This window comes from Chamaea fasciata, unplaced genomic scaffold, assembly GCF_029207755.1.
Source record: "Chamaea fasciata isolate MVZ Bird 193981 ecotype frontalis unplaced genomic scaffold, bChaFas1.0.hap1 SCAF_20, whole genome shotgun sequence".
Taxonomy (NCBI): Eukaryota; Metazoa; Chordata; class Aves; order Passeriformes; family Sylviidae; genus Chamaea; species Chamaea fasciata.
Window position 1 is genome coordinate 10,968,374 of NW_027094105.1, and position 12,462 is coordinate 10,980,835.

The following is a 12,462-nucleotide window of genomic DNA, read 5'->3' on the forward strand; positions in this document are numbered from 1 at the left end:
AGACAGGAGGAAATGAAGGACCTGGCTCAGCCACAGAAAGGTAAAGGGTGGGTTGTCAGGGCACCAGGAGAGTAAACAGCAGAGCCGTGATTCTCAGGAGCAAAGCAGGGTCAAACTTACTGCGAGATAACTGCCCGGGATACAATAAATCAGGGGTCCGTATTGCACTCCAGATGGCTGTGCCATGCAGGAAGGCACGGTGGATCATGTAACTGTGGTTGTTTCTAAGGATTACTGATTCAGCCTGCCTTCACAGGGATATCCTAACAAATAAAATCTTTATGGCCTCTTCCGCTGGTGAACATTTTCATCTACTGGTTAAAATCACGACGTGTCTTAGCGTTTGCATTGCCCCTGATACATATGCAAAATTAATTTAAGTTCACACAGTTTTAGCTGGTAAAGACTTTTTGATTATCTAGTACTGTAAAGTTGCTTCACAGCATTTATTGTAAATACTCTGATGGACAGACAGGCCATTGTTCCGAGCTTTAGCTTGGCTGAGTCCCCCAAGTGTTCCAGGCATAGAGGCAAACACACTTAAAAACTCCTAAACCTATTGAGTTGTCTTTCAAAATTGTCCAGGCAACAGAACTTATTTATAAAACTCCACAATCATTGATTCAAAACAAGGTTTTCTTGTTCTGCTTTTCTTCTTTGTCCTCTTTGAACGGTTTTCTCTGGAATGTTTTCGTTGTGCTTAGGAGTCGGAGATTTCCTGCGGCTTCTAATAAAGGCATTTGATTTCCACTCTCCACATACTTTAACACATCCAAGGATTTTGAGGTTTGACATTAGCTTAAGAGAGCTGGAGATAATCAGCCATGGGAGTAAAAAGCCAGAGTTATGCAAATTATTTGTAAAATGTATAGAAAGCAAAAAAAAAATTATTCCTTTAAATGTGGTTGGTGTGGGACAGAGTCTTTGTCTCAGGACAGAATATCTGTGTGCTCTCCTTCAAATTTATGGCTTTGATTGAAACCTGTAAAGGGGTGATCTGTAAAGTATTCCTGCTATCCTACACTTCCCAACAGGTTTATTACCATTCGTTTATAAAATGAACAGTCTAACGAGCAGTGGTTTAGATCACAGCTATCAAAGTCTGGTCATTTGTCAAGATTAGTTTCCTGTTGTGAGATTGCCTTGTGCAAAAAGAGTGCATAACCTTGTGTTCCTCTTGGGAAGCTGAAAAAATACCTATAAACACCCTATAAGATAGGTTTTATGAAGATTTTATAATCTCAGAATTCAACCCAACACGCTGCTCTGTGCGTGTTTGTGTGTGTGTATTTGTGTGAACGGATGTTATAATACAGAGTACCTGTGTACAGGGGGGAGGGGATTTTCTTGGCAAGAGTTAAATTCAGGATATGAAGTCCGTGCAGTCAGGGCAATTTAATGTTCATTTGAATGAGTTAATATACACTGATGACAGTGTAATTCGTTATAGCTAAAAGGCTGCCTTGGGAAGCGCTGTTGCAAAAGCACCGTCTTTACGGGAATAGTCAGTTGCCAGTAAATAACACAAAGTATTTTCCGTTCATGTTAGATATATTTATTTTGAAGAAAAAGAAAAAACACCAACACTCACTAAGGCAGTAAGACAGCAAAGGTGCAGGTCAGGGAAACAACATGCTCTACAGGACAAGGAGGTTACCTTCGTGTCCCTGTCTGAGGGAAGGTGCAGGGGATTTATGCATTCCTGGGCTTTTCTTCTTGAAATGATCTGTAAACTGTGTTACATTGGTGTTTTCACTGCCACTGGACGGTGGCGTATTGCGCGGTTTGCCTGGGAGACAACCGGAGGCAGGCGCAGCCCATCCCGGAGCGGTCCCAGCCCCGCCGGGGCCCGCAGCTCCGCTGGCTCCCCGCACCGCCGCTCCCCGGGGAAGGCTCCCCGCTCCCCGGGGAAGGCTCCCCGCACCGCCGCTCCCCGGGGAAGGCTCCCCGCTCCGCCGCTCCTCGGGGAAGGCTCCGCCGCTCGGCCGCTCCCCTGGGAAGGCTCCCCGCTCCCCGGGGAAGGCTCCCCGCACCGCCGCTCCCCGGGGAAGGCTCCCCGCTCCCCGGGGAAGGCTCCCCGCACCGCCGCTCCCCGGGGAAGGCTCCCCGCTCCCCGGGGAAGGCTCCCCGCACCGCCGCTCCCCGGGGAAGGCTCCGCCGCTCGGCCGCTCCCCTGGGAAGGCTCCCCGCTCCCCGGGGAAGGCTCCCCGCACCGCCGCTCCCCGGGGAAGGCTCCCCGCTCCCCGGGGAAGGCTCCGCAGCTCCGCCGCTCCCCGGGGAAGGCTCCCGCAGCTCCCCGGGGAAGGCTCCCGCCGCTCCCCGGGGAAGGCTCCCCGCAGCTCCCCGGGGAAGGCTCCCCGCTCCCCGGGGAAGGCTCCCCGCAGCTCCCCGGGGAAGGCTCCCCGCTCCCCGCTCCCCGGGGAAGGCTCCGCCGCTCGGCCGCTCCTCGGGGAAGGCTCCCCGCAGCTCCCCGGGGAAGGCTCCCCGCTCCGCCGCTCCCCGGGGAAGGCTCCGCCGCTCGGCCGCTCCCCGGGGAAGGCTCCCGCAGCTCCCTGGGGAAGGCTCCCCGCTCCCCGGGGAAGGCTCCGCCGCTCGGCCGCTCCTCGGGGAAGGCTCCCCGCTCCCCGCTCCCCGGGGAAGGCTCCCCGCAGCTCCCCGGGGAAGGCTCCCGCAGCTCCCTGGGGAAGGCTCCCCGCTCCCTGGGGAAGGCTCCCCGCTCCCCGGGGAAGGCTCCGCCGCTCGGCCGCTCCCCGGGGAAGCCTCCCCGCTCGCCGCTCCTCGGGGAAGGCTCCCCGCTCCCTGCTCCCCGCTCCCCGGGGAAGGCTCCCCGCTCCCCGCACCCCGGGGAAGGCTCGCCGCTCCCCGGGGAAGGCTCCCCCGCCCGCAGTGCCGCGGTGGGCACCTGCCCGGGGCGGTGGCGGCAGGGCGGGGTCCTGGAGCCCCTCTGCGAACCTGTCCAGCCCGGCCGCGCTGTGCGCGGACACGCGATGGGCGGCGGAGGCCGGAGCGGCCGGAGCCCATCGCGGCCCCGGTACGGCCGGGCACCGGCACCGGCACATCGCGGCCGGCGGGGTCGGACAGTGCGGCCCATGGGGGACAGAGCCTTCGCACCAGCTCTGCCGCTCCGAGGTCTCCAGGCGTGCCCCGACCTGAGGGCATCCCCTCGGGCACAGGGGCCAGGCTTGCTTAGATTAGTCAAATAGGTTTAAGCAGATAAATAGAAACAACTTTTTTCGGTGCACCTTTTTTTTTTTTTTTTTCTTTCTTTTCCCTCTTTGTGTGTTAATCTTTTCGGATATTGAATTGTGTAGAGATAAAAATATTTTCTGCTTAGGAATTTGCTGGCTAAAGCGTTGTAAGGAAAACCTTGCGGGCAAAGCAAACTGAGCGTATGGAATAAGCCATTCCGTTCATGGCAGTGCCCAGGGTCCTGTGTGGCATCAGCTTCCTTTTGACAGATTTAATTGATTACAAACCTGAGAAAGAGCCGCTCAGTCCACCTCGCACCGCTGTTCCTGGAGGGTGTGGTGGTGCAGAGGTGTGCACTGAGGCAGGCAGTGCCCGCTGCAGTCACCCCTGGCTACAGCTGGGGAACAGCCCAGTCCCGCTCCTCAGCCGGCTTCTGATGCTGTGTGCAACCATATTGACATTTGCTTTTCCCTCCTGCCCGCTCTGGCTCCAGCCCCTTGCCGAGGGCTCGTACTGCCATTTTCCTGCACTTCTCAGCTCAGACAAAATGGAGGCTCTGGAGGAATGAATCACTACCACAGCCTTAGCCTTCTAAAATCAGAGAGAATTGCCTTTTTTTTTTTTCTTTTTTTTTTTTTTTGTGAAAAATTATAATTTTGATGACAGGAAAAAGTCAGCATGCCCCACGCTAAAAGGCAAAATCCAATTTTTTTTTGTTTTGCAGTGAGCACACTGGAGCAATGGTGTTCATTTCCTTGCTGAAATGTAAATGTTCATGCACCTTGCACTGTGATGTATTGCCATAAAAGACACTGAATTTCAAATCACCAGCACACCATGTGACACGGGGATGTAACAGCAATTCATCTTTATTTGAGGCAGCCCTTTTCTGAAATCTCACTTAGGGAGATTCCCAGTTGCCATTAGAAAAGCAAAATAAAATTAATCTGAATAATTCTAACTTAAACCTAGAAAATTAATGATGGATGAAAGACAGGGTTTATAGAGCATTAACAAGAACTAGTCTGGATACAGTGTGTGTTCTAGGGTCTGTGATTATACTGGTAATTTGACAGATTGTATCACTGCCTATCTTTGCCAAAGGATGTTTCACACCATTTAAAATGCACAGTACTTCCTTCAGAGACAGGTTGTTCTGGAATAACTCAACATCCAAAGAAAAGCTGTGTTATTTCACTCCTCTCTTTATTGATTGCATGTGTACAATTGTGTGTATGCACAAGTGCTGACTTTGCCTCAGCAAAAGCACAAAGTGTTCATGCTCATTTCTGTGTTTATCAGCCTCCTCAGAGACAGACAATACCAAAAATGGAAAGTCATGAAATCTGTTCAGAATAGGGCTTAAGTGCTGAAACCAGAGACCCTGCATAAAACAAAGCATGAGCTTGTCCTTCCTCTAAAAGGTGAATTAAAATACATTTGGGTTTAAGCAATTATCCAACTTTGGGAGCTCCCTTTTGTTTCTCATTTTGAATAGGAAAAAAAAACCCACTGAGACAAGGACAGATCTTAGTGGGTTTTGTCCAGGAAAGGTGATTTAGGGAGTCTCAAACCAAAGGGATAGAAATTTGAAGGAATTGCACGGCTATGATGTTTCCAAGCCTAAGGATTCGAGTCTTGCAGTGTGCAGGAGCATGAGCCAGGCTGATCTGTGCAGACATTGCTGGATTTAGATGCACGCAGGGTTTGCTCTGACTGTGCTGCCTCTCCCTTGCAGGCTGTTCGCTGCCAAGTGCAGCGGCTGCATGGAGAAGATCGCCCCGACCGAGTTCGTGATGCGAGCCCTGGAGTGCGTCTACCACCTGAGCTGCTTCTGCTGCTGCGTGTGCGAGCGACAGCTGAGGAAAGGGGACGAGTTTGTCCTCAAGGAAGGGCAGCTGCTCTGCAAAAGTGACTATGAGAAAGAGAAAGACTTGTTGAGCTCGGTCAGCCCAGACGACTCAGACTCAGGTGAGCTTTTCCCACACTGCCCTGACTGGAAAAGCTGCATGAGTCTGTAGAGCTTTCCTGTAGAGAATACATCCATTTTCACATCCACTTCATCTATATGCCTGTGCCACCTATGCAAATTTGCATGCTCAGCTGAAAACATTCCTACTGGCAGTCTGCTTTCCCTGACCTGACTCCCTTCCTTCACTTCCTGCTTAGTAAAAGACAAAATCTTTTTGCTTTCATCGAAGTGTTTTTCTATGAGACCATAAAGCACGAATCAGACTGACTTTAGGTACCCGAGGTCTCACTCAAGTGAGGCATCAGCATGCTGTTCTCCATAGGCATTCTTCCATCCACTTAAAATATTTTTCAGGGGATCTTCTGCACTTGCAATTTCAGCACTAAACTAGGAGAATGGGCACAGCAGTAATTTGATTTTCTAGAGGAATCTCTCTGCCAATTACAAATAGTACCTTTAAGAAAGATTGCAAGTGCAACACAGAAGTACTGAAGAGAATCTGAAAGTAACTGAGATGTGCGTTTGTGCCATCATAATTGCCCACTTGTTTCCCAAGAAAATATGCAAGGAAATCAACAGTTACCATTCCATTACATGTACAAATGACATGCTTGCCTCTGGTTTATGGGAACATGTGTTACTCCGTTTTAACTGGGAGCAGAAACTATCCTCAATCTCTAATCTGAGAGTCACATTCTCCACATGGCTAAAATTTGTATTTCCGCATCAGGAATGCCTGAAGACAAAGGTCTCTGCAGCCTCGGCAGTGCGTGGGACCAGGGCCATTCTTGGAGCAGTGTTTTGGTCATTGTCACTCTGCCTTTGCAGGACCTTGTGTGCTGGGTCTGGGCTTTTGGTGAACGTGCCTGAGGCACGTGAGTTTCCTCCTTGACCATCAGCATCCCTCTCCCCCCAGTGTGCTCCTGCCTCGTGTCCTCCAAACCCCCTGAGCAGCTGTGCGTGCGAGGCTGTCCCTGTGCTGGGGCTGGTCACTGGCACCTTCCCCCGCTGCCGTCCCCACTCACACAACCCGTGCTGGCAGCTGCCTTTGGCACCAGCTTTGAGCAGGGGTGGGCCCCTCTTCAGGACCAGATCTGGCTTGTGATCTGCAGTGAGGAGCTACCACGGTAGCACAAACCAGTCTTGGTTTCAATTTCATTTCCCTTTGGCACAAAGGGGAGTTTCTTACTCCTGGAGATGCTTTTTTCCCCCTCATTATTCTCTGTTAGCCAAACCCAAACCTGAAAAACAAGCTGACAAATTAAACAAGTTGTTTGTCTGCCATTGTCTAACACAGTGAAAACACTGATCTCCCAGGGGTCTGCGTGAGAGCACACGATCTGCAAAGCCCTGGCTGAGAATGTGTCCTGCCTCAGACAAATATTTATCCACTGGACACAAAAGTAACTCTCCAATGAGCAGTATTAATCCTCACACACCTTTCCTTAGAAATGGCATGCTGGAAAGTTAATAATGTCATGGTTATTAAAATGACTGAACTTCTCTTTAATCATTAGGCCAAAGATGCTTATTAAAGTAAAAGGTGATTAGACTGCTAGGTGCATAATAATCACACCCTAAAATGAATTAAAGTCTAATTTGTTGATTCCCCAAATGTAGTCTTTCAGTATATAAAATTTCAGTGTGTTTCTTCATGTTGAAGTCCCTATAATAATGTGATAGTGTTCTGGAAGAAAAATCAGTAGTCTGGTCAAATAAAATATGCTGAGTTGAAAAGCTGATTTTCACAACAAAATGTGTATTTACCCCTCAACCTTTGCCACTATGCTTGAGATTTCCCAGGACAACATACTAACATGTAATATCACCAGATTGTATGAGTATTCAGAATTTAATTATAGAAAATACAAAGAACCTCTTTGGTCCACGCAAGCACATAGATACTGGTATGCATTTACTGAGAAAGAGAAGTTTGTGCTTGTACATACAGACACATTTTAATGCACAGAGGAAGATTACTGATGTTTTCTGTGGGAAGTGGAAATGAGATGACAAAGATTATATTTAATATTATCTCTGGAGCTTCAAAACCTTCCAAACAGTATTCAATAACTGGAATCTGCACTATATTAAGTTAGATGGGCTTTGAGATACTTGTGTGATACTTGCTTTATGCTGTTTTGCTGCCATAGCAGTGCAGGTAGTAGTACCTGTCTGCAGATAATGCTTCAGGAGAAGCTGGAGTTCAGCTGTGGAGGTAAAGGTGTTTATCTGGTGGTGAGATTGGAGCAGGTGAGCACGTGGGAGACCAAGAGGTGCTGGAAGAGCACAAAGTCTCTCTGTGCCCAATTCCTGGAAATACTGAAGCATATTCCGAGTTTCCATCCCCTGATCAGTCCCATGTCCTCAATTAAAAATTGGAAACATTTTTATGCCTTTGTGGCATTTGATTTAGGCAGAGCACACAGATCTAAGACAGTCTCTCCCTGCCCACAGCTGCTTTAGGTATTCAAATCACCGTGGGGCAATAGTTGAATGTGTTGACTGAAGAGCAGTTCTCAAACATCCTGTTTTCTTGGTGGAACAAGTGCAATTATATATCCTTTTTTCACCAGTCAAAAGTGATGATGAAGATGGAGATGTTAAGCCCACCAAAGGCCAAGTAACCCAAGGAAAAGGAAGCGATGATGGGAAGGACCCAAGAAGACCTAAACGACCAAGGACAATACTGACAACACAGCAGAGACGAGCATTCAAAGCGTCCTTTGAAGTGTCTTCTAAGCCCTGCAGAAAGGTGGGTGCTTCACCAGGGACCAGGTCAGCACTGGCACCAGGCCACAGCCCCAGACAGCCCTGCCCCTTCCTGGGGCAGTAGCAGTTCTCCTGGGGTGAGAGCAGAGCACTCTTTTTTGCACAGAAGTCTTTTATGGGTAAAATTTAGTGCCATTTTCCTCAGCTCAGACTGTTTGTTCAGTAGTTACAGAACTGGTAGTGCTGTCAGGGGCAGAATTTGACAACGCTATGCAAAAATACGATGAATTTTTAAAAGTAATTCCATACAGGCGATTTTTGTTGTTCATACAAATGTTCCTCCTAACAAAACTGATTAGTGGTTTTTTGGGGTTTTTTTAACTTATGAAAAATTGCATCATTAAGCATTTCCTCCTGCAGGTCAGAGAAACATTGGCAGCTGAAACAGGGCTCAGCGTGCGAGTCGTCCAGGTCTGGTTTCAAAACCAAAGAGCAAAGGTAGGCTGTTTGTCACATTCTCAAAAGTCAAATGCAGGCTGTGCCTCAACATGGGCTCCTGCCCTGGCTGCGGCTCACACTGCAGAAGTCCCACGGCTGAGCTCTGCGTGTTCTGCCTGCTCTGCTCTCGACATCCACACTAGAAAGGCAACTTCCAAACACAGACATTAAATTCATATGCTCAAAGCAGCTCAGGGCTGGGAGTAAATTTTGCATGCAAATCTGGACTGGAAACTGAAATGTTAGTATTGAAACTGAACCCACAACAGCGTGTGCATAAGTATAAATGGTCTGTGTTAACTGACAACATGTTTGCAGAGGGTTTTTTAAGGAAACAAAATTGTTGCATTTGGAGCTACGAGATTGTTCTGTTCTTCTGCTTTTTTCAGATGAAAAAGCTAGCACGAAGGCACCAACAGCAGCAGGAGCAACAGAACTCGCAGCGACTAGGACAAGGTAGGGGATTTGTGAAAAAGCAAAGTGAGAGAGAAAGAATCTGTAGTTGTCTGGAAGTGCCATTCCCACGTGATACTTCCGTACAGCAATCCAGGGCACGTGCAGGTCTGTGGGTGAGAAATCAGTGTCCATCAGTCCATCAGCAGTGGAAGGGCCTGAGTGCCCCCTCCGGCTTACTCCAAATTCTCCTGGTGGGATCAGACCCCAGAGGTGCTCGTGCAGAAGCTGTTACCTCATTTCTGGTAGAAATGTGCCACGTGGAGGTGTTTGCACTGGAGGAAATCTCCAGGAGACTGACTCCAGACAGATCCTCCAGTTTGTTTTCTTCTGCAGTAAGGGGCACAGTGCTCAGCTGGAATCTGCACAGGCATCAGCACTGCTGCCCCAGCCAAGGCATGGAGAGCCCCCCTGTGCCCCCACAAGTGTCTGGACCCTGGGGCAGGCACTGCTCAGAGGCACTGGGACTTGCTCTGCTGCTCTCTGGGTACTCCTGAGTATCTCCAGCTCCCAAGACCTTGCAGCCTCAAATCCTCCACTTTACCCAGAGCAGAAAAACTGGGACCAGCAGAAGTTAGGGAATAACTGAGCTCTGTCACACAGAGTATACAGACTTTGGGAGGATAGGGTCCAGGACTTAGGAACTCCAAAAATTATGTAGTCAGAAATTACAAGTCTTTCAGCTTATTGGTCAGGGTTCGACACTCAGACAAAATCTGGAAAGTTTCTCTGACTGACAGGATACCCCTGACTGCATTTGCTAGGGTTCATTGTTGCCACTGATTCTGCCCTGTTCCCCAGCAGTAACTGTGCCTCCTCTTTGCTTTGTAGAAGTAATGTCCAACCGAATGGAAGGGATGATGACATCTTACACACCACTTGCACCACCACAGCAGCAGATTGTAGCAATGGAGCAAAGCAGTTATGGCACAGACCCATTTCAGCAGGGTCTTACCCCTCCACAAATGCCAGGCGACCACATGAACCCCTATGGTAAGGCATGCCTCATTCTGCCGCATCCCAAGTAGCTGGGTCCATGTGCTGGATCACATACCACAGGGGCAGCAGCTTTACTGGCTTTTAGAATATTTTTTCTGGGATTTCTACCAGGGAATTTGTACCAGTCAGTTTTATGTGTGTATTTTCTTGTACACATAAGGGGGTAGAACAGAGCTCATCTCAAGCTCTGGACACCTTTCCAAACTATTTCACAGTATAATTCTGATAAATGATACACAAGCAACATCACCTCTCCAAGCTCCACTTTTTTTAAACCACTGTCCAAAACACTGAAAAATAAACAGTACCAAATTCTAGCTCCCTCACAAATTTTTCCTTTTTTCTTAGAAGCTTTGAGGAAAAAGTGCCTTCAATAAAGAGAAGTAATCTATTCATTACAAAATGAATAAGCAGCCCTGTAAGACCACTCAGATTGGATGCGTGGATTTGTTAAAGAACAGTTCTTGAGCTCCTAAGAGATGGGTTACCACAGGACATTTCTCCTGCATAGTTTTATTCTCTGTCCCAAATCAAGATGACGGTTTGCTTTCACGATTGCTTGACCACACATCAAACGCATTACAAGCACTAAATGCTCAGTTATTGATTCTGGACAATTGCAGTGTGGCATTTAAAAAGAATGTCAGAGGATTTTTCAGACTGTGATTCCCGGCCTTGCGGTAGCCCCCAAGGGCCTGTTTCAGACTCCTTTCTGCTGACCAGGAGCACTTCTCTCACCTCACTGTAGAGGCTCACAGGCTCATCACTGTCCCGAGCACAGCGGGCACAGGCCGACAGGAAATCTGCTTGGGGTCTGTGTCGGTACACTTGCCACTGAGACAAGTCCATGGTGCACACCGGGAAGTTTGGGAGGTCCTGTAAGGAGCTGAGGACATATGAAGTGCCCTTGAGCGTTAGGTGGCTTGTGATTTTGTTGGTTTGCTTGGCTTTCTGAGTAAAACTCCTCGGGAAGCAGGTTCTGTGCTCCAAAAGGGGTGCAGGGGATGGCACAAAGCTGTTTTGAATGAGCGTGTGGGGAAAAAGAACCAGACTAACACTTTTGCAGAGCCCCCAGGACTCGAGCTGGAGCTTTTTCTGGTACCCTTGGTGTTAAAGTAAGCTGAAATCTTAGTTGCTAAGGGGGTTAAAAGGTGCTGTTCCAAACCAGCCCTAAAAGAGTGGAATTTTCTGAAAGGAGAGCATGTTTCCAACTGTAGCTCACCTGAGGCCAGGGAAGCTGGGTCTCTTCCGGGGTCCTGTCCCACTGGTAGAATTTTAACCCTGTGTGCACATGAAGACCGGTATGATTATGGCTCTTAGACCATGCTTCCCTGTCATGGGCACTCAGTGTCTGGTCCCACCTTTCTCGAGAGTCCCAGTGCTCCCATGAGTGCCAGAGCCTATGGAGAAGTTGGGGACCTGCTCCTCCCCGGCACCGTTTGCTCCCGTTGTCAGCCAAGACTCAGTTTTGTGCTGCCAACTGAAATTGAAATTAAATCCTGGCAGGTTTGGGCGCGTTGCTGCCAGCTGAGCCCTGTGGGTTGATTTCGAACCCTCCTCCTTGTAGGTCAGACCCTCAGAGCCAAGGTTAACCTGTGAGCACAGAACAGGAGCGTTCCTGGTGGCTGCAGCGTGCAGCATGTGAGCACCCGTGTGTGCTGTGTCCTCACAGCGCAGCATCCAGCTTAACGTGTACATTTCATTTGCAGGAAACGACTCCATTTTTCATGATATCGACAGTGATACCTCTTTAACTAGCTTGAGCGACTGTTTTCTTGCCTCTTCCGAAGTTAACTCCATGCAGGCTAGAGTAGGAAACCCCATTGACAGGCTGTACTCTATGCAGAGCTCCTATTTCGCCTCATGAAAATAAAGAAAACTAGCAGCCGGCGTGTGTTTAGCCAGTGACTTTTCCAGTGCAGACTCTACAGCCATATGTTGCCCAGCTCTTCCTTCACAGTGACTCTGCTGCCTCTGGACTGCAAAGAGCGATTTTTTAGGAAGACTGTCTCTGTTTGCATATATGTGTATGTATGTATATATATTTTAATACCTACATACATACATACATATATAGAGACACAAAACACATCCACCCGTCCCATACCCTTGATTCCCAGCTGGCGCCAGACCACGAGACAAGCACAGAAGGAACAGAAGAACCTGCTCGTCCTCAGCCTTTGATCTGGTTTGGTTTGAGCTCATCATCTTAAAGGAAATGGATTTTGTGGAAAGCTAGACCTTTTCCTCCTCTCTCTCCTCCTTCTTTTGGATGTCTAAACCTTTTTTTTTTTTTTTTTTAAGCCACTGATACTGACATCAGTCAACCATATGACAAATAAATCAAAGAAACTGGAGATTCCTCCTTTTCTTACTGCATGATTCATACTATGTTGTGGATAAATTGCCATTTGAACTGTGAGAAGTTAATGTAAATGTGACGTTCAACATTTGTTTCCTTTCTACACTTTTTCTACATAACCTGGATCTGCTCATTAGTTTATAGCCCTTATGCATATGATACTGAGGAAACTGGTTAACAGTATTTGTGGACAAAGCCAGTGATTTCAGAGTAAGAAAGGTCTATGACCCTGGAGAGGAGATGCATGTTAGGGGCAGAGGCATTTAGGTTAGTATTG

At 48.4% G+C, this 12,462-nt stretch overlaps 1 protein-coding gene across 4 annotated transcripts in view; it reads left to right on the forward strand.

The window, feature by feature from the left end:
- The window catches only part of LMX1B (LIM homeobox transcription factor 1 beta), an 84,988-nt gene extending 72,815 nt beyond the window's left edge, over positions 1–12,173 (forward strand). For 2 of the 4 annotated variants that reach the window (XM_066201221.1, XM_066201220.1), the window contains 6 exons: positions 4,928–5,160; positions 7,738–7,916; positions 8,294–8,371; positions 8,761–8,827; positions 9,656–9,817; positions 11,533–12,173. In XM_066201221.1, the coding sequence (XP_066057318.1) occupies positions 4,928–5,160; positions 7,738–7,916; positions 8,294–8,371; positions 8,761–8,827; positions 9,656–9,817; positions 11,533–11,690 (877 nt within the window). In that variant the 3' untranslated portion in view covers positions 11,691–12,173. Of the gene's footprint in view, positions 1–4,927; positions 5,161–7,737; positions 7,917–8,293; positions 8,372–8,760; positions 8,828–9,377; positions 9,398–9,507; positions 9,521–9,655; positions 9,818–11,532 lie in introns of all 4 variants that reach the window. The other 2 variants (XM_066201223.1, XM_066201222.1) reach the window with 2 other exon arrangements.
- Positions 12,174–12,462: the final 289 nt, after the last annotated feature.